The sequence below is a fragment of the Mesoplodon bidens genome, assembly GCF_964165515.1.
Source record: "Mesoplodon bidens genome assembly, chromosome: 4".
Taxonomy (NCBI): Eukaryota; Metazoa; Chordata; class Mammalia; order Artiodactyla; family Ziphiidae; genus Mesoplodon; species Mesoplodon bidens.
Genome location: NC_138160.1, coordinates 10009336 through 10034246, shown reverse-complemented (window position 1 = coordinate 10034246; position 24911 = coordinate 10009336). Strand labels below are relative to the sequence as shown.

Sequence of the window (24911 nt, the reverse complement as noted above, 5' to 3'; positions counted from 1 at the left end):
AGTAACAGTAGTGCCCACCACGTAGGGTTGAGATGAGGACTAAATGAGTTAGCACAGGTCTAAGTGTCAGGTGTGTCTTAGCTGAGATTATTTTGAGGGATCATAACTCTCCGGAGGTCCTCATTGGGAAAGCATCTCTCCAGGAACAATTTGGGTCCTGTTTCTGTGCTGTTTTCTCCTGGACCAGAGCTTCCTCCTCCCCCCTCCCCTCTTCTCCTCCTCCCCCCTCCCCTCTTCTCCTCCTCCCCCTCCCCCTTCTCCTCATCCCCCCTCCCCTCTTCTCCTCATCCCCCCTCCCCTCTCCTCCTCCCCCTCCCCTCTTCTCCTCCTCCCCCTCCCCTCTTCTCCTCCTCCCTCTCCCCTCTTCTCCCCCTCCCCTCTTCTCCTCCTCCCCCTCCCCTCTTCTCCTCCTCCCCCCTCCCCTCTTCTCCTCCTCCCCCTCCCCCCTTCTCCTCATCCCCCCTACCCTCTTCTCCTCATCCCCCCTACCCTCTTCTCCTCCTCCCCCCTCCCCTCTTCTCCTCCTCCCCCTCCCCCCTTCTCCTCATCCCCCCTACCCTCTTCTCCTCATCCCCCCTCCCCTCTTCTCCTCCTCCCCCTCCCCTCTTCTCCTCCTCCCCCTCCCCTCTTCTCCTCCTTCCCCCCTCCCCTCTTCTCCTCCTCCCCCTCCCCTCTTCTCCTCTTTCCCCCCTCCCCTCTTCTCCACATTCCCCCTCCCCTCTTCTCCTCCTCCCCGCCTCTTCTTCTCCTCCTCCTCCTCCATCTCTTCTTTCTCATCCTCCCCCTCCTGTTCCTTCTCCTCCTTTTGAATCATCAAGGATCCTCTCTTCAGCTCATGGACCATTCTTCTCAAAGCCATCCTGGTCTACCGGCTTTGTCCCTTCCCTTCTCACTGGTGGGCTCATTGTATGACACTCTCTTTCTGTTTGCAAAAAGTCAAGTTCTGTCCAAAGATTTCCACCTCAACCACAATGAGTTAAGCTACACTTATTTCTCTTGTTCATCTACTTTCATGCCAGTTATACTTCTTTTGTTTCAATTACAAAACTCTTGGCAACTCATACACGTCGCTAACCCCAGGGGCTGCAGTGCTGTCCAAGGTAACTCACTTCTCTTTTGGAAAAACTCTGTATGAGCCTCGCACTTCTGTGTTGAGTGCACTTGGGAAATATTCCTCATCTCCCCAGTACTGTGTCATGTCTTTCTCTCTTTCCACCTCTGTGCTGTCTTTACTCCTTCTTGTTGGGTTACATATAGGTTCACATGTGGGTTATACATGACCTATTCCAAGACTGCTCAGCTGCTACTTAAAAAGCATCACTATCCTTGCATGTTAAGAAAACTTTAGAAACTTGCATAATCTTTTGAATGAAATGTAAATAATTCAATCTGAATTGTCATATACTGAGCTAATAATGGGGATTTTCCATACACTCACAAACACACACACACAACTAAAAGTTTCAAAATAAAGGTTATTTTCTGTATATTGATAACAAGATCAAATCCATTGTCTGATTTTCCCTTTTCACTTAGAACCTATCACTGTTGACCATTTTCTCATACCAAAAAGATGTATCTACAACTCATACACATTTTTGGCCATGCATAGCCATTTTTGGCGACTCTCAAATCAGTCTTCAGCAAAGCTGAAGGACTGTCATTTTCCAAACACCAAATCATCTTTCCATCCAACATGAAGGGATATAATAGCTAGACTTCTAAGGAAGAAAAAGTTAAGCTATAGCCCACCTTTTTTGGTTCATTTCATATATAGTCAGGTTCTCCCCTCTCAATGTTTGGAAGGCAGTTTCTGGGAGACCAAGCCCAGAGGTGTAGGCAAGAGAGAATGAGATAATGGCAGAGAAGAGAGTATTGTCAGCATCACAGAGCAGATAGAGGAAGAAGACTTGGGGCCAAGGGCACAGGTGACACCTGTGGGCAGGTTGTTTAAAATCTTTGTGTCTAGATTTTCTCATCTATAAAACAAGAACAGTAATGTCACTCTCCCAGGAGTTTGGGGGATTAGAAGAGATCACTAATGCACAAGCCAGCATCCGGGGTCTGGGAAGAGGTGGCTCTGGGAAAGAGGTCATCTTTGGGCCCATGCTTCAGCCTGCCCGAATTCCCAAAACATCCCATCTGGTCTCTCAAAAGGCCCAGAATATCTCCCCAGTGTTCAAATATATTGTTGATGTTTAGCTTACAATATGGGAATGTTGACCACCCCCCACCCTGATTTCTATTTTCTTCCATTAGTTTCTTTTCCATTAGCTTCTCCCCTTAGTCTTAAGGAAGAACCCAACAATGAATGGGCTGCAGAAGCCCAGGTGTCTAGTCTTTTCTGGGCCCTGGAGACAAAAAGGTTCACAAGCAGGGGAGGAAGTAGATGAAAATCATGTCTCAGCACATGTCAAATTGCAAATGACATTTCCTGTGGACATGACAGAGGTTTTGAACTGTCTTCATGAAACGCCTTCCCTTGGAAGGGATATCCCATCCTCACAGCCAAATTTCAATAAGCAGCTGCCAAACCTGAAGCTTTTTCCATGTCTAAGACTTTCTGACCATCCATTTCTTTGCTCCCTGAGGTTGGGCCTATGAAATAGTTAATTGTAATCAAGAGATGCTCTAGTGAATTCCATGAGCGTCCCCACTCCCTCAGGCTTCATAGAGCTTGAGGCACAGAGTAGGGGCAGGAGAAAAGCACTCGGTCTGAGTTGATGGTGATAAGAAACTATGTGAATGTGACTTCTCTAACATAGGACAGGATGAAGTTGTGTGTTTTTTTAATCTCATATTTCATGCAGGGCTGGGCTGAGGATGTGGCAGGCATGGCATATGCCCTACGTTCACTGCCAGAGGGGGCTCCCTGCCTGCCACAGGTGAGAGCCAGCTCTGGGGTGCCTGCCCCAAAGGGGAAAGGGGGTGGAGGGACCTGGCGGGGAGGGGTGGGAGCTTTGTCCACCTTTGGTTGTCCCCAGGAGGACTCTGCCACAGAATCCAGAACCTCATGTTATGAATTTAATTCTCTTAGATCATAACTGAAATTGCAACAGAGTAAACCCTTATATTGGTTGATTTTTATGGTGCATGCTTTTCTCTGGAACACTGTACAGGAGTATAAAGTGTACATATGCAGATGTCTGGAAAACCTGAGCCTACCTGTATTCCATTAAATGAATCTGAATACTTTATGGTCCTGATACTGCAAGTACATTTCTATAAAGAGCCTTAGGTGTGTTCCACTAAAGCCAACGACTGCCAACCCAAAACAAATTGTATGCTTACTTTATAAATTAGACATTGAATTATGGCCCTAGGTATAATATTATATATTTCGACTTTTTAAATTTTACAATTTTCACCCTCCATCTTCGATGTCATATTTACTTCTCCTCACCCCTACCATTTTCTGACTTATTTCCTCCTAAATATTCAGCAAACAACTTAATTGACAGTACTTTCTGTGACTTATCTCTCTGCCCCACCTCGAAATTCAAGTCTCTTTTTAAAAAGTGACCTGTACTCTACCTTTTATAGTTTTCTACTCTTCCCAGGATTTTTAAAATTTATTCCTGTTAATGTCAATAGCCAGCCCTTCCTGTCCCAAACCTCCATATCTTAAAGTACCAAGTAGAGACACCACACAAATGGCTTCCTAACTCAGGGGCTGAGAAAGCTGGCACCAGCGAAATGAAGAGTGGTTAACTGATGAAAGCTGAAACCTTTATCCTATGTTGGAGACAAAAATAAAGTTAAAATGCTTAAATACATGTCCAACACCCTCAACCCATTCCACAGTGAGGTCTTGATCATCCAACCTTCTTGGCACCTGTAGACGGCAGTGTGAAAACCCACATGTGCTGTTTGCCTGTAGGGGTTCCACCCCAGCTCCTAATGTCTTTGCTTCCCCTCATTTGCAGTGGTCGGTATATATCCGAGCTGCTGTCCGGAAAGAGAAAGGCCTGCCCATCCTTGTGGAGCTGCTGCGGATAGACAATGACCGAGTGGTGTGCGCAGTGGCCACGGCACTCCGGAACATGGCCTTGGACGTCAGGAATAAGGAGCTCATTGGTAAGTTCCCTCCGATTCACAGTGTCTGCATTTGTTTTTAATTGAAGTACAGTGTACTTCTTGTGGTTGAATCCATGTGCAGGACGTATATGCATGTACAGAAACAGAGCATGTGTTAGAGGCCTTGCTTTTCCGGCTCTCCTTCTAGCGGAAATCAGTGCGCTCATTTATCTTTTAGAATTTAGAGGAAAATGTGATGTTTGTTGACATTTCTAATCTTTGCAAATTAAAAATGACCACAGTGCTCAGCACTGGATACCATCGTCCTTATCCTCTAAATCCTTGTCAGGCTGTTTGTTTGCTTTCCACGTTGTGAACTGGAATTCTAATGGGATACAGGCCACTTTTCTTCCTCTCTCTATGTTAAAATTTACTTTGGATTAGACGATACTGGCTCTTTAATCCTATTTTTAAAGAATAATCTCCCTTTAGTTTGGTGTTCAAGAAATAAGGAGGCTCTTTTATTAATGAAGCATTAAAGAGGCATACATTGATCTATTTATTCAACAAATTTTTGTCCATGACCTACTTTGTTCCAGGCCTGGTCTAGGCCCAGAGATGATATCAAAGCAGCCAGGAAGCCTTGCCCTGGTGGAGTTTACATTCTGAAGAGGGGAGAAGTACAGCCAACAAAATACACACATGAATCCCACGGTGTGGTAGAAACTTTCTATGGGGGAAAATGGAGCTGGGTCAGGCACAATGTAATTGGTGAGGTTGCGATTTTTTTCAGTGAAGTGAAATTTACATAATATACAATTAACCACTTTAAAATGTACCATTTAGCATTTTGATGATGTCGTACAACCAGCACCTATGTCAAGGTCCAAAATATTTCCATCACCCTAAGGAAAGCCCTGTACCCATTAGGTAGTCATCCCCCAATTCCCCTTCCTCCCAGCTCTGGCAGCCACCAGTCTGCTTTCTGTGGATTTTCCTATTCTGGATATTTCCTATAAATGGAATCACACAAGACGTGAGCTTTTGTGTCTGGCTTCTTTCACTTAGTGTAAGGGGTTGTGATTTTAAATGAGAGGTCAAAGTCAAAATAGGAGATGTTGGGAAGGTTACATTTGAGCAGAAACTTGAGGGAGGTGAAACAGGGCCCTGTGGCTCTCTGGGGGTCAGAGCACCTAAGCTGAAGCAGCAGCCTCTGCAGACAGCCTCCCAGAAGGGGATCTGGAAGCAGGCGGTTGGGTTCAAGGCCTTTTCAGGGCCTGGTGTGCCTGGTGCAGAGTGAGTGGTCGGAGCCCAGGCTGGAGAGACCTTCTGGTTCCTCCCTCTGTAACTGGGAGGAGGCCCAACCAGGCCAAGATCGACTGATGCTTGGAGAATGATAAACCACAGGGACCTTCCCTGGGGAGAGGCACAGCCTCTGCACATACCATTGTCCTCCTGGGATCGAAGAGATGACTCTGGTGGGGTGGTTGATCAGTGCAGCAGGAAGCTTGCCCACAGGTAGCAGGAATCAGCAGAGGTCAGGCAGCAGGGAGCTGGACCACCCATCGTGGCAAATGCTCCGGTTATGCAGCTTCTGGGGGATTTGGGAAAAGCAGGTGAGAGCGGGCAAAGGGGGAAGATTCCATTCCTGGGGCAGTTGGAGTACCAGGCGTGGGTCCAAGTCTCATATACAAATTATGCATAGATACAACGGTCTACCTCCACTATCCAAATTCCTGAACGTGGCATACCAAGCCCTTCATGACCTGGGAACCAGCCATTTTTCTCCTGCCGTTTTGCAATACCCATCATATCCTCCAATAAATACCAAAGTATTTGCAGGTCTCCAAGCCATTTATTTATTCACAGGGACCAGATTTCAAATCTGTGTCTAATAAATGCAATTATTTGTTATGCTTGCAGTACATCATAAGGCATGACATAAACTCACAATTTTATAATTAGACTTAGTTTGAATTTAATTTAAATGGTGGTGGTGGCTGTTACCTATTTAAACTACACTATTAGCCCTCTCCAGATTCACTTTCCTTTTCCTTGCGTAGGTGTTTTAGACAGGACAGAGCTGGGCTCCTCTCTAAAATGCAGGGAAAATCAATAGCTAATCAGTCTACTGCTTGGGTACGAACTACTAGGTGTTGTGCATTTGGGTGTTTTATTTCTTTTGGTGGATTAAAATATAACAAAATAGGGAACTATTGATTGGTTTTCTAGCTTCAAGGCACCTCTTCTTTCCGAGAAGCCAGTTATCTAGAACTGCCTCTGAGGCAGGAACATTTGGAAGTCCATATTGCCCATGTTAAATTAAGCCTTTACTATCAAATGTCACCAGACAGGAAAGGGAACCAAATGTTAAAAAATAGGAGTGAAAATATCTCAGCCAGAAGCTTTATGGAGTCAATAACTTTTTCCTTGGGGAAGAAAAGCAGAATTGAACCAAAAACACTCTTCTATTCTATCTAGGAGAAAGGAAATGTGACCTTTGCTAACTCTTTTGCTTTAAATATTGTATCAAAGTAGTGGTTCTTTATAAGAAAATGCTCTACAGAACTTTATATATTGAAAAAAAAAAAGCTGCAACGATTTTGAACCAAGAACAAAGACAAAATTAAACTTGGACTTTTCTATCAACTCTCAGTCAAAGCTTTGGTGACCTCGTATGGTTTCCTGGTGGTAAAGATCATTTATATTCTGAAAACTCCCAGATAGATATCTCTGGTATGAATCTCACATCTCTGTATCCAATAGTCTGTCCACCACCTGCACCATATATCTGACAGGCATCTCAAGTAAAACATCTCCAGACCTGAGTTCCTTGTCTTTTCCTCCAAAACCAATCCTTCTGCAGCCTTCCGCATGGCAACCTGTCCCTGCAGTGGTCCAGTATAAGCACCTTGCTGTCCCCTTTGATTCTTTACTCTCATGTCAGTCCATCAACAACTCTGCTCTTCCTTCTGCATTTTCCCATAACCTGACCCTCCTCACCTTCATTGCCTTGTCCCCCCAGATCCCATCCTCTCTCCCCTGCGTTATTACCATGGCCACTTTCCTGGTGGCGCAGTGGTTGAGAACTCCCTGCTTCTACGCTCACCCCCTACCATCTACTCTCAAAGGAGCAGCCAGAGTGGTCCTATCAAAACCTTACAGCATGTCTTTTCTCCACTTAAAACCTTCCATCAGCTCCGCATTTCTTTCAGTGTAAAGTTAAGTCTTTGCAAGGCAGACACGGCTCTATACAATCCAGTTCTCTGTTCCCTCTCCAGCCTCACCTTCTTCCTCACTGGCATTAACCTTTCTGTGGCCACTGCTTCACTGCAGTTCCTTTATGACCTGAGCCAAAAGCCTGCCTCAGGGCCCTTGAACATGCAGTTTCCTCTGCCTGCACTCCTCTTCCTGCAGATGTCCATGTGGTCAATCCTCACCCCCTCAGGTCTTTACTCAAGTGTTACTTTCCCAATACAACCTTTTCTGGTGCCCATTCTTAAAATTGTATTCCCTGTCCTGATTTACTGATCTTCACAGTACTAATCACCCTCTAATATATAACATATTATTTATTTATCTTGTTTCTTGTCCATCTCTCCACACTAGAAAGTAAACCCACTAAGAGCAGGAAGTTCCACCTTGTGTGTTTACTGATGTAGCTCGTGTACCTAGAACAATGCCTGACCCATACCAGGGATTCATCAATATTTGCTGAATGAATAACTGAATTTTTTCCTGTCTGGCCTTTATCTTATAATGAACTCCACATCAGCAAAACATTAAGTAAGCAAATGACATAAAACACTAACTAAAGAAAAGGATTTTATATTAATAAAGAAAATCATCCAAAAACCTACTAAAGTTTACTAGATGTATGCAGACACTCAGAATTTCAGAAGGAATCCAGTTATTTTCAATCACTGGGGTCCAGTTTAAACTACATCTCTTCTTTAGATCATTCTTTTAATTGGGGGGTGGGGGGCAGCTACCACAACTCTGGTTAAGGAAAGGTTCATCTTCCTTGGACTCCATGATAAGGAAAAGTCCAAATAAGCTATTGAACAACAGTCAGTCCACCCCATCAGCTCTAATGAGGTTCAGGTAGTAGCACACATGGTCCCACTTGATCATGATGTATGACCCTTTTAATGTATTGTTGGATTTGGATTGCTAGTATTTTGTTGAAGATTTTTGCATCTATGTTCATCAGTGATATTGGCCTGTAATTTTCTTTCTTTGTGGTATCTTTGTCTGGTTTTGGTATCAGGGTGATGGTGGCCTCATAGAATGAGTTTGGGAGTATTCCTTCCTCTGCAATTTTTTGGAATAGTTTCAGAAGGATAGGCAATAGCTCATCGCTAAATGTTTGATAGAATTCACCTGTGAAACCATCTGGTCCTGGACTTTTGTTTGTTGGGAATTTTTTAATCACAGTTTCAATTTCAGTACTTGTGACAGTCTGTTCATATTTTCTATTTCTTCCTGGTTCATTCTTGGGAGATTGTACCTTTCTAAGAATTTGTCCATTTCTTCCAGACTGTCCATTTTATTGGTGTATAGTTGCTTGTAGTAGTCTCTTATGATCCTTTGTATTTCTATGGTGTCCATTTTAGCTTCTCCTTTTTCATTTCTAACTTTATTGATTTGAGTCCTCTCCCTTTTTTTCTTGATGAGTCTTGCTAAAGGTTTATCAGTTTTGTTTATCTTTTCAAAGATCCAGGCTTTAGTTTCATTGATCTTTTCTATTGTTTTCTTGGTCTCTATGCCATTTATTTCTGCTCTGATCTTTATGATTTCTTTCCTTCACTAGTTTTGGGTTTTGTTTGTTCTTCTTTCTCTAGTTGCTTTAGGTGTAAGGTTAGGTTGTTTATTTGTGATTTTTCTTGTTTCCTGAGGTAAGATTGTATTGCTATGAACTTCCCTCTTAGAACTGCTTTTGCTGCATCCCATAGGTTTTGGATCACTGTGCTTTTGTTTTCATTTATCTCAAGGTATTTTTTGATTTCCTCTTTGATTTGTTCAAAAAAATTTTTTTTAAGATAGTAGCACTAAAGTAGTGTCACATACTCTGCCTCTCCTTGTCTTTCCATTTGGGCTGTTTCCATGGTTCTGTGTATGTCTCTGCCATCAGGTGACAAGTAGGCTACAGGTAGATCTTTGTGTTCTTCCAAATGACGTGCAGTGGTCCAGGTGAATGCACATCCATCCATTTCTTTGCAGCCTTCCAAAAATGTTAATTATCCTTCTTCATAAAGTGTTATTTCATCATTCAGAAAGATTTTTTTGTTTGTTAGTTTGTTTGAGGTACACGGGCCTCTCACTGTTGTGGCCTCTCCTGTTGTGGAGCACAGGCTCCGGACGCGCAGGCTCAGCTGCCATGGTTCACGGGTCCAGCCACTCCGCGGCATGTGGGATCTTCCCATACAGGGGCATGAACCCGTGTCCCCTGCATCGGCAGGCGGACTCTCAACCACTGCGCCACCAGGGAAGCCCAAGAGTTTTTTTTTTTTATGGTAATAATTAGCTTCAGAGAAAAGAACAAACAACACTGTATTGCTCTAATAAGTTTACCAAAATGCCATCCATCTCAGCACATCGACAGTTCCTGATGAAGATGGCAGGTATTTCTTTTCCAGATTCCCTATCCTCTCTGCCAACAAGCAAACAAACAAAACTAACAAAATTAAAAACTTCAAACTCCTAGGAACACTGGACAGGAGAAGTACTGGGTGGTGTTACCAAACGGCATCTTATCCCTAACCACTATTTTTGATGAATTATTCAGCCAGACTGGTTTTTGTACCATCATCCCCACTCACAAACTAGTACCCAAGCTGTATCCCTCCCTGGCATGGTCTTTCATCTCTGTGCATTTACTCACCCCCCAGCCATCACTCAGAGCCCAGCTCTGGGTGGCCTTCCTGATGAACACTGCTCCTTGAACACAGGAAGGAGGTGGGTAATACCTACTTGATAAAAAATCTTTTAATTTATGTTAGATTTCCATTATGTAATTTTATTTTTGTGTTGTCTTTTTTTGTATATACGCATTGCATTTCCCCCCAGTGAAATAAGAAGCAGGAATCAGGTTGCATATTTATTTGTATGTCCTACCATGCCTAACCCTTTGCTATGCTCAGTGCATATTTGCTGAACTAATTCTCTGATGGGAGAATAACATGGGTTTTTTATTCTGGAGAACAGATCTAGAGGAGGTTTGGGGAATCCCACAAAGAGAAAAGGAGGGGTAGAGGGGAGGTCTGTTTCAGCCTCTTTCCACAGCATCCAAGGAAGAGAGGAAAGAAAGACAGCTCAGATGCTGCCTGAAATCCTGGACTCTAGCCAAACTCATTCTGCTGCCACTTTGGAAGAGGTTTGGGATTGGGCAGGAATTAGTAACACTTTCTGCATATGCCCAGATAGCTATCAGAGATTGGCAGAGCCACTGCACCTCTGCAGGTGGCATTGGCAGAGCTCACAGGGCACCCTCCCTTCACTTCTCTGGGTGGTGGCTACATGCCACATTTTCCAGCAGGCGAGCCACGGCTGGGGCGCTGGAAGCATCCTCCCGGCTGCTTCACTCCCCTCCCCGGACTGAAGACAAGGACCTTCCACTGCTTTGCGAACCTGGCCCTTCCTTCCCCATGTCCTCTAGCCATGTCCTTTAGCCATGTCCTCTCTGTCCTGCGTGACCCTTTCCCTGCACTCTGTTATCATCTGGAGGTCAGGTCACCACGTTTGGAATTGTAGAATGCTGCCTCCATACATTCATATGATATGACCCATTCTTCACATTGGGCTGAACTTCTTTTCACATTGTCAACTCTCTGAGCTTCTTCTATCCAGGCAGCACCCTCTCAACCCAACCCAGCCTCAAAGGGAGCACCAGACAGAATCTGGACACTCTGGCATCAGGGAGGGACATTTCTCAGGGGAGCCTGCTGGCTCCTAAGCACAGCTGTCCCCCAAAAGAGACGGAAGAAAAGGGAGCCCCAAATCCCCAGGAGCACCTAGCAGTGCATGTCTCACACTTTTCCACACTCATGAAATCATGAACAACAGAAGGGCAGTTTCTTGCCCGGGAGTTAATTATGATTTAAGCAACAAACCCGTTGCTACTCCTCTCAAGGTTTTCAGATCGTCTCTTTCATTCATTCTGGGGAGGAGGGGGCAGTGGGGCTGACACAAGGGACATTCCCTTCCCAGCCTCTTTTCTTGCCACAATCTATTTTAAATATTCAAATAAAAGATTTTAGCTGACCACTCTAATGATTCTTTATAGACAGTGGTTGCTTATATTTAAAGGATTACATAAAAACGTTCTGTATTTAAGTGAAAATAAAGACGGAATAAAGGAGAAGGTAATGCTGATGGAATGTGAACCACCCCTCCCCTGCCAGCCCCTGCCCCTGTACCAGATCTTTACTTGGTGAGAAATGTGTTTTCCTTTGCAGCACTGGAGGGGGAAAACAGGGGGAACCTTCATTGTATCCATACTGTCCTAAATGTGTGTAGCTTTGTAAACATTCTCTTTTTTTTAGTCATCTCACAGCTGAAATTTTGAGATGTGTACCCATGGAATTCTACACCTGGCAGCCCTGATCTTCATCCAGACTTTGAGGTCTATTTTACCCAGTTCTCGAATCATGAGAGCATGTTCTCTCGGGGAATAAACAGACACCTAAGCCTGTGTCTCAGTCTCCATGAAGCAGCATTCCAGATGTTACTCAGGAGATCATTTCTCAAACGTTTGTCTCACTTCTTCGGCCTAGGAATGAAATGACATGCTGGTCATCATCCTCTGAGTATTCAGAATATCACTGCACTCACAGTGTCTCCTAGGGCTCTTAAAATGTATGGCACTACCATCAGTTAAAATACACACATGTGTGTGTTTTACTACATTCTCATCTCATGCCAGTGGCTTCTGTATAGCAGAACCCGCTGGGATGTGGGCACCCCATTCTGGAGGGCAGACTTTTCACAGGCCACTCATCACACATGGGCACTTTCTTTATATGTGTTCCTGACCCTGGGGAATCCCACCTGTGCCCAGGGAAAGACTTGAGGCTCTGGAAACCTCAGTGCAACCTGGGAGGCAAAGTAATATTTTTATTCCTGGGAATGTACAAGCTTTACTTTATTAAGTAGGTTTGAGGACATTTTTAGAGACATACCTTCTCTGCATTTCAAAACATGTTTCTTCAGACCCTGGCAGATGTTGTTTTAATTAAAACACATGTAATTTCAATTAGTATTTTTAAAAGAAGCCCGGTTTCCCAGACAAGGTGATTTTTCGGAGCATTCTTTGCTGACTCGCTTTAATAACTTGATTTCACGAGCCAAATTCTAGGCAGCCGGAGAGCTGTGTGCTTTGGCTAGAACTTGGCATCTTCAGATTAGGTGCCTGTGTTAGAGCTCTCATCTCCCAAAACCGAGAACCTAATCTCACGAATGCTGCCGTCCTTTCCAGCAAAGACATGGGTTCTTTGTTAATGAACTTCAGACACCTGTTGGGGAATTTTGGCGGCTGGGTCTGGCAGATAAGAATTCCTTGGAAGGGGAAGTTGTAAATAAATTGAAGGGCCAATAATGATTTTATTAAACAAAACTTCATGATTGGCCCCTTGGAAATACTCGATGTGGGGAAAAGGCAAAACTGACTGAGTCAACTGAAATTTCCAGTTGAGGCAGATTTCAGAACCTCCACTGTAAGAAAAGAGGGAGAAAAACACCTAACTTTATTTGGACCATTTCGGTATTTATTTTAATGCTTGGTCAAACAGTTTTAGAAGAAAAGATTTAGAGAAGAGAATGCATAAGAAATGAAATGGTTCTCCCAAATACCCCCATTCTTGAGAATCGAAAATAAAAAAGAGGATTTTAGCAGAATAATGGTTTTTTTTGTTTGTTTGTTTGTTTTTGCGGTACACGGGCCTGTCACTATTGTGGCCTCTCCTGTTGCAGAACACAAGCTCCGGACGCGCAGGCTCAGCGGCCATGGCTCACAGGCCCAGCCGCTCCGCGGCATGTGGGATCTTCCCCCACCGGGGCACGAACCCGTGTCCCCTGCCTCGGCAGGCAGACTCTCAACCACTGCACCATCAGGGAAGCCCCAGAATAAAGTTTTAAAGTTATATTCCTTCTCTATGTTAACTGCTAGTTCTTCCCCTTGCCAAAAGGAGGGAAAATCATTTAATCATGTGGAAATAAATTGTTATTTTTACTTTCAATACTAAAAATAATGGATTAGAAAGTAGTTTAAAAGTTTTTAAATGAATACTTTTTTAGCCATTCTGCCTTATGTTTGATTGTATTTATTATGCTGGATCTTGAGGAATTGCAGAGCAGCCAAGGGTAGATGTAATTGGGGGTTCCGCTAAAAAAAAAAAAAAGGGTGTATAGGCTGGTGCCATCAATTGAATGGTCCAGTGGATCTGACCTGGAGGACACATAAGGCACTAAGACGAAGAGAAGGCAGACACTGTAGAGAGGTGAGGCAGCCATCCCAGGACGAAGGACACAGCAAGCCCCAGAAGAGGCCGGGGACCCAGGAAGTGATGGAAGATTGGCAGGGCAGCTCCCCTAGCATCTGGGCAGCTGAGGCCAGGAGCTAGGATGCTGGTCTGTGAGATGACACAAAGCAGATTTTGCTCCTTGAGAAGAAGCAAGCTTCTTGAGATGCTTTGAGAAGAGAAAGCCCACCCGTTCATCCTGCCAGACTGAGGTCATAGAGGAGAAGAGAGGCAAAGAATCAGACAGCTCCCAACAGCTCCTTCTCAAAATGTCCCAAAAGTTCTTTCAAGACACTTAATTGAAATTTAGAGATTTCTTCTCTTATAACCAAGAAAGCTCATGAAAATGTACTGTCTCTGAGCAAACCTGTTTTTTTCAAATTTAAAATGCAATTCCCTCTTCAGTTTTTTGTATGATAACATCTTTGAACAATGTCAGGTAAAATACTGGCTTTGGAGTGGAATGATAAAAGACAAGCGGCTTGTTTCCTAAAGCACGTAATATCCTTTGAATCCCAGATTTTATCATCCTTACTATTTAATGTAGGCAGTTGAACTCGAGAGAGTACAAACCAGAATGGTGCAGGCATATGGTAATGTACAACGTGTTGCTTTTCATTAGGAGTTACTAATATTCCAGCATCAACATTAGAGGGTATTCAATGTGCAAGGTAGATCAAAGGATAAGAAATTCCCATGGTCCTCACTTGCAGACTTGAACACTTTAATTTACTCATCAGAGAGGAATGTCATAGCTATGAAATGGAAAGTGATGTTAAACTTTTTAACTGAATATTAATTCCATGGACTAATACCGACTAGTGTTTGTGTGAGAGTCAGGTCCATTATAAGTGACCTTGTTACTCTTTTTCTTTTCTTTTTTTTTTGGGGGGGGGGGAGACGGGTACTTATCTATTTTTTTTAATTGAAGTACAGTTAATTTACAATATTGTGTTAGTTTCAGGTGTACAGCAAAGTGATTCAGTTATATATATTTTTTTCAGATGCTTTTCTATTATAGGTTATTATAAGATATTGAATATAGTTCCCTGTGCTATACAGTAGGACCTTGTTGTTTATCAATTTTATATATAGTAGTGTGTATGAATTAATCCCATACTACTGATTTATCCCTCCCCCACGTTCCCTTTTGGTAACTGTAACTTTTTTTCTATGTCTGTGCGTCTGTTTCTGTTTTGGAAATAAATTTATTTCTATTATTTTTTATACTCCACATATGGTGATATCATATAATATTTGTCTTTCTCTGACTGACTTCACTTAGTATGATCATCTCTAGTTCCCTCCATGTTGCTGCAAATGGCGTTATTTCATTCTTTTTTATGGCTGAGTAATATTCCATTGTATATATGTACCACATCTTATTTATCCATTTATCTGTCTATGGACACTTAGGTTGCTTCCATGTCCTGGCTATTGTAAATAGTGCCGTTATGAACATTGGGGTGCATGTGTCTTTTCGAATTAGAGTTTTCATCTTCTGGGTGGTATATGCCCACGAGGAGTGGGATTGCAGGGTCATGGTAGCTCTATTTTCAGTTTTCTGAGGACCCTCCATACCGTTTTCCATAGTGGCTGCACCAGTTTACATTCCCACAAACAGTGTAGGAGGGTTCCCTTTCCTCTGCTCCCTCTCCAGCATTTATTATTTGTAGAGTTTTTGATAATAGCCATTTGGACTGGTGTGAGGGGACACCTCGTAGTTTTGATTTGCATTTCTCTAATAATTAGTGATGTTGAGCACCTTTCCATGTTCCTGTTGGCCATCTGTATGTCTTCTTTGGAGAAATGTCTATTTAGCAACATTGTTACTCTTAAAAAGTGAGAATAGAGGGTGTGTGTGAGAGACAAGCCACAGGCCTTACTCACCAGCAAATAGTTATGGAGGGACCACTGAGGCTACTGCAGGAAACAAGGCCTCAACTTGCTTCCTTAGACCAGAGTTTCCCACACTGTGTACCACGAATGGGTCACAGATGTGCTGCAACTTTGATGCCCTCAGCCCTCAGGAAGGTCTGGGGAGCAAGTGCCTGGATCTGTGGCACCCATCAAGGCACAGCTCTGACCCCAGGACACAGTACAGGTATTAGCATTTTCTATGTGTGCCATACTGAGGAAAAATTTAGAAGTTCTGCCCAAGACAGGCCTCCCACCTCCACAGCCCAATACGAGACACCTCTGTTCTGTCAGTCCACCTGAAACTCAAAAGGTTGAAGTTTCAGGTCATCCTCCCCTTTACTCCTCATTTACTAACCCAAACCCTAGTTTTTTATTTGACCCTATTTTTCCAGTGACAGAAATGGATAGACACTTTGGGTTTTTTTCCTTCTTTTCTTTATCCTTAGACAGTAAATCCATCAGGATATCTTGTTGACACTTCTTTGGGGAGTTTCTTGAATTCCTTACTCTTCATGTGTATTTCACCTTCCAATTTCAGCCTGCAGTATGACAAGTCCAGGGCACGCCCATGGCATCCTACCTGGGTCACTTTGTCCCTCTCACCCTTTCTGAGCTCCCACCCCTAAATCACTACTGCCACCCTGACCTTCGTAAAATCTTCCAATAAAGTAATATTCAGTGTTTCCATGATATGCATGATACAAAGTGAACTCTGCCATCTGATTTTATTTTTCAGTAAAACAGTTTGTATTAAGGCCCCTGCCAGAGTCTCCATGCTTCCTAGTATGAGCATGTCTCTCTTCTGATCTTGCTCCAACCTCTGAGAAGCATTTGAAATATTCATACATCTTCGTTCCTAAGAGAGAACTTTCCTAGTTTCCTTCCTTCCTCTTTCTTTTCCTTTGGCTTTTTCTCCTCCACTCTGCTTCAGGGCTCTGTCCTGGGTCAATCGTCTGTAAAGCCCATCACATAAATTCATTATTTCTGACATTGTATTTTCCAGTTCTAGAATTCTCATTTGGTTCTTTCTTATAGTTTCCATTTCTCTGCTGAATTTGTTCATTTTTTAATAATACATGTTGTCCATTTCTCCACTTGATATTTAACATTTATATCACAGATCAAGTCCTTGTCTGCTTATTCTAGTATCTGAGTTATTTGTGGATTTGCCTGTATTGACTATCCTTTCTCTTCATTTTTGGCCACATTTTCCTGCTTTGTTACATGTCTTGTGATTTCTTGTTTATGCTAGACATTGTGTGTTAAAATATTAGAATTGACTGAAGTAGATAATACATACCTCCAACAAAACACCCCATTTCTTCTATCAGTCTGCTAAGGTGGAGGGCTGAGTTAATCAAACATGTATTTTAGCTGTATCTGGGCTTTAGTTAAATTCAGTTTTTACCACTGATTCAAATGTTTCAAGAGCGTGATCAGTATTTAACCTACAGTTGGGCTTAGAAGCTGAGCATATACAGATTCTGGAGATGTCTCTGTGCATCACAGCCCAGTCATTACTTTCTGAGTCAGAGGAGATGTTTAGATCCCTGCACTGCCTACATTTTTCGGACCTTAAATAATTTTACTCTCACTTTCTCTATCCAATCTCAATACTTACTTTTTTAAAAAAATAAATTTATTTATTTATTTTTGGCTGTGTTGGGTCTTCATTGCTGCACACGGGCTTTCTCTAGTTGTGGCGAGCTGGGGCTACTCTTCATTGCAGTGTGCAGGCTCCTCCCTGTGGTGTCTTCTCTTGTTGCAGAGCATGGGCTCTAAGTGTGCAGGCTTCAATAGTTGTGGCGCATGGGCTCAGTAGTTGTGGCTCACGGGCTCTAGAGCACAGGCTCAGTAGTTGTGGAACACGGGCTTAGTTACTCCACAGCACGTGGGATCTTCCCCGACCTGGGCTCAAACCCGTGTCCCCTGCATTGGCAGGTGGATTCTTAACCACTGTGCCACCAGGGAAGTCCCAACCTCAATACTTATTGTTCCTAAGTTCACAGCTGTCCTTCCAGTTGGGCTCTCTCCCCACTGTCCCTGCTCTTACCCTTCTCTTTCCACTTGAGCTATTCTATCCCCCACTCCCCACAGTTGCTCTTTCACCACCTCCTTTCTATCTACTCCTTACCCATCCTCCAAGACAAATTCTAGTTCCATCCCTTTTACAAAGCTTCCCTGAGAACTCTTTCTTTAATTTTGTGCTCTATTTGAACTCTTTCATGTCTATCAATGCATTTTCCCAAATTTAGCACATAAGGAGTATTGTGCACAAGACACATATGAGTGCATAATGCTAATGGATGCAGCAGTATCCTCTCCTCGGCCAAGCCAGTAGCTCTTTAGGAACAAGAAAAACATCTTTCTCTGTTTTCTCTTTTTATGCTTCTTTTGAAAGTCCTGGCAATGCCTAGCATCGTATGAATGGGATGACAGCCACAAGGAGGTGTTGCATCGTTCTGCTAGAATATGAACTCCAGGGGAGCAGGGGGAGTAGCTTCCTTGTTTGCTGCTGGAACCCCCAGAACAGGACTGTTCAGCATCTGGCAGATAATGTTTAGGTTTTATTTGAATGCACAGTAGGTTGAAGTCATAATATTGTGGTTTCATCAACCAAATTACCATTGTTATATGTTGATTTTCCTAATTATTCAAAATTGGTTTGCAGTGATAACCTATAGCATAACATCATTGACAATTGAGACCTACATACCTACCCTCACCCTCCTTCCTCACCTTGAACACACCACCACCACTACATCCCTAAAAATAGAGCTCCAAGCCTTATTTTTATTATGTAAACAAAAGCATGAAAAACACTTTTTCAAACCATGATTCTTGATCTCAGTTGTATACTGGAATCACCGGAGCCCATCCCCAAAGACACTGAGTTATTAGCACTTATTTTTAAGCTCCCTGGAGGTTGTAATATCTAGCCAAAGTTGAGAACTACTGCTTTAAATCTCTGTAAGACCCATCATAAATAAAAACAGCCTGCTAATCTCCTGGAAAACTGTCTTCTTCCAGTTTTGAAATGTTTTATAATGACTACAGTCTAAACCTGAAGTCATTATCCTCTGAGCATTTTTCTCTGAGACATTCTATTTCTTTGATTGCAACAGACACAGAAATTTTCTCCAGAAATTATTCTGATTCAAACTTTCTCTTTACATTATTGTATATAATGGATGATGGCTTTGAAATAGCTGATTTCAGTTAACATTGCCACTAAAGGTACTGATAGCTAGAGTCAAAACAAAGCATGAATTCTTGCAAATGTATTTATACATAGTAGGAATATCAAGTGGGCATCAGCTCCCTGTTGTAGAATAATCTTTCATAACACACACTTAGGTGAAGATGTCATGAGTCTCTTCAGTTTGGCAAAGGATTCTAACTTTACCTTTCCACTTAATTAAGCCCCTTATGGTTAAAGACGAATTGAATCAAGAGGATGATTGTAAAGAGCTTTTTGGAAACATCAAATTCAAGGGTAAGGCTGACAATAGAGTTCAGAGCTGAGAAGGCTACAGGGGCTGTCTCAATTTTTCTGATGGAAGCAGGCTGTCCCCTTGGTGCCATCCTTCCCCACTCAGGGTGTCTGAATTCCTCACCACTTGGGAAACCTGCCAGTGCCCAAGGAAAAAATGCCCACGGGGTACCAATGAGCAAGCAAAGAAGGAGAAAAATAACCAGAAAATATACAAATTAATACTTTGAGTTATAACCCTGCCTCACAAGCATCGTTCCAAAAAACGAGAGTATTAGCATTACCTTTCTGAGCGCTGCTTTTCTTGAGTTAAAGCTACTTATCACTTCCCAAATATGCTCTTCTTTGCTGTGACCTTATACCTCTGCCTGAAGGATTTATTAAAATGTGTTTTCTTTGATGTGCAGAGGTAATGCTAGGCAGTGCGTGCTTTAAGTTGCTTTTGAATCTGGCATCTTTGGGGTTTGGTATGGGGGAGGCTGCATCAGCTACTGGAAGAAGCTAATGGCTTCCCTTGAGGATCAAACCTTTGACCTTGCTTTCTTGGCTGGATGCTAATCTGCCGAACTAAGGAAAGTCAGACAATGGGGAGATCCAAGGAATTATTCCATTCACTTCATTGAACATCCCTCAGTCGACCTGATCCTGTATACCCTAGTGTTAAGTGTCACCTTCTTCTGTGACACCTCACTTACCCCCAGGAGCAATACTGGAATTGTATTCCATTCTCACCAGTTTTCACTACTGGCCCAGGCTGGGGGAGAAGAGCTAGTGGATAAAAAGATGTAGGGTAGGTGATGAATACTGACAAGGCTATTTGTTGAATGAAGGTAAAGGGTATTGTTTCTGAAACATCATTATAGGGGAAAATAGAGGATTGTTCAGTTACCTATTTTCCATTAGGCAAAGGACTAGAACTAGCTAAAAACATTTGAATTACAAAGTAGAACACCTCCCTTGATCAATATTTTAAATGGTAAGCAAGGGACTGTGCTACTCAGTTGGATAGTAATGATCTGTGAGCAACAGACAATGAATGCCAAGCATTCAGTAGTTAAGTACAGTTTGCCACAAAGCCCATCTTAAATGGGTAAGTAAGTGATCTCCTATGTGTAAACATGACTGCATCCACGGTAATTAGGTGCAAATGGGAAGGGACAGCCTGACTAAGTCAGGCTTTGTCTTCTTCCCACATTAGCTTAAAGCAGCCCATATAGCCACCCTGCTTTTCATCTTCCCAGCTGGCTCCCTGGGTCACCCACCCCCAGCCAGCTGGGCTGGTGGGCTCTGGGCAAGAATGGAGCAGAGGATTGGGGGGTTTGGGATGACAGTGATCCTTGGAGAGCAGTGCTGGGGAAGTGGAGGAAAACCAGAACTACAGACAAGAGACAATACCAGGGACAGTAACAACTACAGCCTAGCCCCCATGCTTCGTCTTCAAACACCCGCCCCTGTTCGGGGCCGCTGGAAGGAACCTGAGGGCCTGGCATAAGCTGGAGGCAGAATAAACAAACGGCAACTGCCTAGAACTAACTAGACAGACAAATCAGTGGGTCCAACTATTTGGGTGTCTTCTTTGGAAAAATGTCTATTCAGATCACTTTTAATCAGACTGAGTTTTTTTCTATGGATTTCTCTGAGTTCTTTATATACTTTAGATATTAACCCCTTATCAGATATATGATTTGCAAATATCCTTTTCCATTCCATAGGCTGCCTTTTCATTTCCTTGATGGTTTCTTTAGCTGCACAGAATCGCATTTTTAAATATAAACTGTTGCCAAAGATGTAGTTTCCTGTGTGGCATTTCAAAGATAAATCTGACACATCCCTCTTTTAAATATACCTGATCTGAATATCATAGTGGTTTAATATCCACCATCATCCTTTTAAATAATAAGGAAGTTCTTCATTAGTGTTAGAAATTATATATAATTTCTGTTGCTTCTTGAGCATGTAACCATTCGACATTCCCCAAGAATTTTACTAAATCCTTAAAAGTCTCCTATTAAACATTCTTTCTGCAAACAAAAGATATACAAATTAAATTTTTTTAAATATTTCTTGTAGTATTAGGCTTAAGTTTCTCTTATGTATTGTTATTACTGTAGTTCTTAGTAGGACACGAGCAAAACAGCAACATATATGTGTCATATACCTTGATTAAAATTTTTAGATATAAAAAGTAAAATTGTATTTGAAATGTATCCCTTAGATGGATGAGCCCTTTTATCCCAATCAATTCAGATATTCAAAAATGAGTTTTACTTCTTGCTTGAATGAACAGGATTCAGTATCATTCTATTCTCATTGTGTATGTATGTTTATAGATTTAAATACTGAGAAACATCACTCAGATAAGGTGAAGGGAATCAAAGATCTTTATAGCAATATCACTTGATTCTTTCAACTTCTTCTGGATTTTATTTCAAAATCTCATTGGGATCCATCACCAGAAGTTAGTTTTAGTTACCTATCCAATGGCAACCTGAGTAAATTCTCCTTCATTCTCGAGAAGGTAAAGAATTGGAAACTACCTCTTTGGGAAAAAAAAAATGGATGAACTGCCCATCATTAAAGTTGTTTCCTTCTCAACCCAGACACTAACACTGTGCAGAAAAACACCTTGGTTTGGACTTAGAGCACATTTGCCACTCAGGAGCAGGGAGGGACTAGACTAGGTTTTGTACAGTCAGGTAAGGAAGGCTGTGAACATGCACATGGGAGGGTTTTCAAGCAGATCAGTTTTGTTGGAAGAGTGCATAGGAAAGCCAAGGATCTGAAAATGGGATCCCTGAAAACCCAAGGCCCTGTGTTCCCTCAGAGAGGCTTCATGAAGTCCCCGGGCACACAGGGCCCAGTTTGGAGACCACAGCCCCAGGGTAGCCTGACCCTGAAGCACTCCAGATATGACCTTCCCGTTGCTCCCACATGGCCAGGGGTTGATGTTAGGAGAATGTGCTTCTCTGATGGGTTAGCTGTATTTTCACAAGCTGTTTCCACATGCACCATTTTTGAGCTGCAGTTCCTCAGCGGGGGAGATTTACCACATAGAGAAAAGCAGCCAACTGCGTGGTGAGAAACACCAGGCAAGATTTAAGGACTACATTTGAAGCTAATTAAGACTACAGTATGAATTTTATGCTCAATCATAATTTCTTATCTACATATAAAGTATCATTATTGAGACAATGGGTAGAGTATTTGAAACTTCCTGGGGACTAATTAAATAGAAAGAAGTCTGGCTTTCAGACTGGAAGCTCCACAATTCAGTTCTCATACCATAAATGTCTGATGTGATGGTTTAATACAGTTGCTAAGATATTATACTAAGAAATAGCTGGATATTTCAAGGGGTTAGTGTAATTCTGTCCTTGTCTGCTGATTTCAAAAATGTGAAATTATCTCCTCATTCATTCATCCATTCATTTGACCAATATTTATTGAGTGCCTATTATGTGCCAATCCCAGTAGAGCATCAAAGTTTCTGCCTCCTGGAATGTATGGTCCAAAGATGGAAAGAGTTTCAAAAGGAAGCAAAAAATATTCACTTTCTGCTTTGTATGTGAACAAAATATTGTAGTTTAAGGGATTAGGGCATAACAAGCAGAGGAAAGTGTTGAATGGGTGGTCAGGAGAGGCCTCTACCAGGTGACACCCAAGCAAATCCTGAAGGATGGGCAAGAGCCACATGTTAAGCCATCTGGAGAAAGAGCTTTCTGGGCAGAAGGAGCAGTGAAGCAAAATCCCTGCTTCAGGATGGAGCTTGGCATGTGCCTAAAATGGTGAGAAGGTCAATGTTTTGCAACTGGTAAATGAGGCAGGAACAGTTGGAGATGGTGATGGTGAGTGAGAGAAGCCTTTAAGCCTAGAGAAGGAATCTGAAGACTTTTTGGCTGGGAGAGAGTGATGGGATTTACAGTCCTTGAAGTCCTCTCTGGTTACTGGTCAGAGACTAGACTGTAGGAAAGCAAAAAGGTCAGTGAGGGCTTGATTTCAGGAGTCTGGGAGGGAGATCATGTTATCATGGTCCAGAGCTGTAGCAGAGGGGTTGGGAAAAGTATTTTGAAGGTGGAGCCTGCAGGACTTGCTGATGGATGGAATGCAAAACACTATAAATAGGAAAAGGAAGGAGAGGACACAGGCTAATAGAATCAGGAGTTTGGTTTGGGGCTGAAAGTTTGAAATGTGTATTAGATATGAAAGGAGAGATGTCCAGTAGAAAATGGGGAAAAATGGCTTTGATGCTTAGGACTGATACATTCATAGGTGTATCATCAGTGGGGAAAAAAAAGATATTTAATATTTAAAGTCATGGTCCAATTATTTTAATTCTCTAAATACAGAAACAGCTATAGGAATCCTAATCTAAAAATAAAATGCCTAGCCACAGGTAGACAAGCATTTCTTGGCTCATTAACTAAAGATAGGTTTCTTACATAATTGTATTCTTTTTCTTTCCCTTTCAGTAAAGCAGGCAAGAGATAATGTTTCTTTTGTGAGTGCTACTGAAAAGTATAAGACCACATGCGCACAAATAATTTTAGAATTATCTGTAGATCACATTGTGGAGCACTTTTAAGTTTGTCTTGTTTAAGTACAGTAAGCAGAGCTTATTCAGACACTATAGTTGAGACATCATGCCTGTTGATCCAACCCAGGAAAAAATATAGCAGTGGGGTGGGGAGAGGGCCAATCAGTTGAGATTGATGAGCAGTGTGGATTTCCATTCACTGGTCTAGACTCTCTTCTTGGGTATTATTTGTTTTACTTTGATTTCCTAAGGCTCATTATTCTGCATAGTCACATTTTACTACTGCAATTTTCATCTGTCAAGTAATGTGTGTGTGTGTGTAGTCATCCCTTATTATAGTGCTTCTGGGAATTGATGAATCCCTGAGAACAGGACAGCGTACCTTGTCATTCTATCTTGTTCAGTTTTCCATGTGGCAGAAATTGTTTTAGGGGTGTATATGTGAAATGCCAAGTTATTTGAATGGAAATGGTTCTTTGCTAGTACATTTATAAACACAGCAGGGTGGCTACCTCCCCTTGACCCACTCATACAAATGGTCTGGTAGTGAAGTTATCTTCCATTTTTCACCTGTGTGCAAGTCTTGGCAGGTGACTTTGTCAAACATTTAGAAGTGAGAATAGCCTGCAGTGAGGGAACTGCTTCCAGGAGATAAAAAATCTAATTGATAGAGGACCATTAGAGACACCTTGTAGTCAAGCTTGCTTTGTTTTGCAAGGAAAAAAATATTTTGCTTCCTCCTTCTTCTGCAATTCTAAGTAAGGCTCAACTAAATTACAATTCTATAGATAGATAGACAGATAGAGATACAGATATGAATATAGATATTGGAAACAGAGTTTTGTGATAATTTTTCTTATAAATTGAATACTTTTTTTTCATTTGTTTGAATTTTAATTGACTGTGGGTGAATGATTTTCCTAACCTTATATATAACTGGATGTTCATATGCCACCAGAGTTTTTGGAAGCAATGTGATTTTTGTCCCAAGCCATTTTTAGAGATCTATGTGACTCGTGAAACGGAAGATTGTGGTGGTTCTGCTTTCAAATTCCCAACAGAATTTGTACATTTGTTTGCTCAAAATGGAGACCCAGCTCTGTAGTATTGATGATCCACACAACCCACGCCATTAAACGATCAACATTCCTCCTGTAAGCTTACTGTTTCCTCTGGTTTCCTAGCTGCTCCATGAATGAGGCCATTTTCTGGTCTTGATAGCATCCTGGGACAGCTGCCCTATACTCAGAGGCATGAGTTGGACTTCAGGTGTTGGCAGAGGCATATGGTTGTCCATAATGCCAGTTAAAGGATAGTTACAGGTATATAGATAGACCTATGTCACAGCAGTACAGCACAAGCAGGGTCTCCACACACAGCGAGTAAACGAAAAACGCTCAACATGAAATCACCTTTGGAAATATTCGGA

At 42.3% G+C, this 24911-nt stretch overlaps 1 protein-coding gene across 2 annotated transcripts in view; it reads left to right on the top strand.

Annotated features, from left to right (window-relative positions):
• The window catches only part of CTNND2 (catenin delta 2), a gene marked incomplete at its 5' end in the record, with an annotated part of 962722 nt that overhangs the window by 850759 nt on the left and 87052 nt on the right, over positions 1-24911 (top strand). Inside the window, 2 exons of one of the 2 annotated variants that reach the window (XM_081231804.1) lie at positions 2811-2885; positions 3927-4077. In XM_081231804.1, the coding sequence (XP_081087930.1) occupies positions 2811-2885; positions 3927-4077 (226 nt within the window). The remainder of the gene's footprint in view (positions 1-2810; positions 2886-3926; positions 4078-24911) is intronic. The other variant, XM_081231805.1, reaches the window with a different exon arrangement.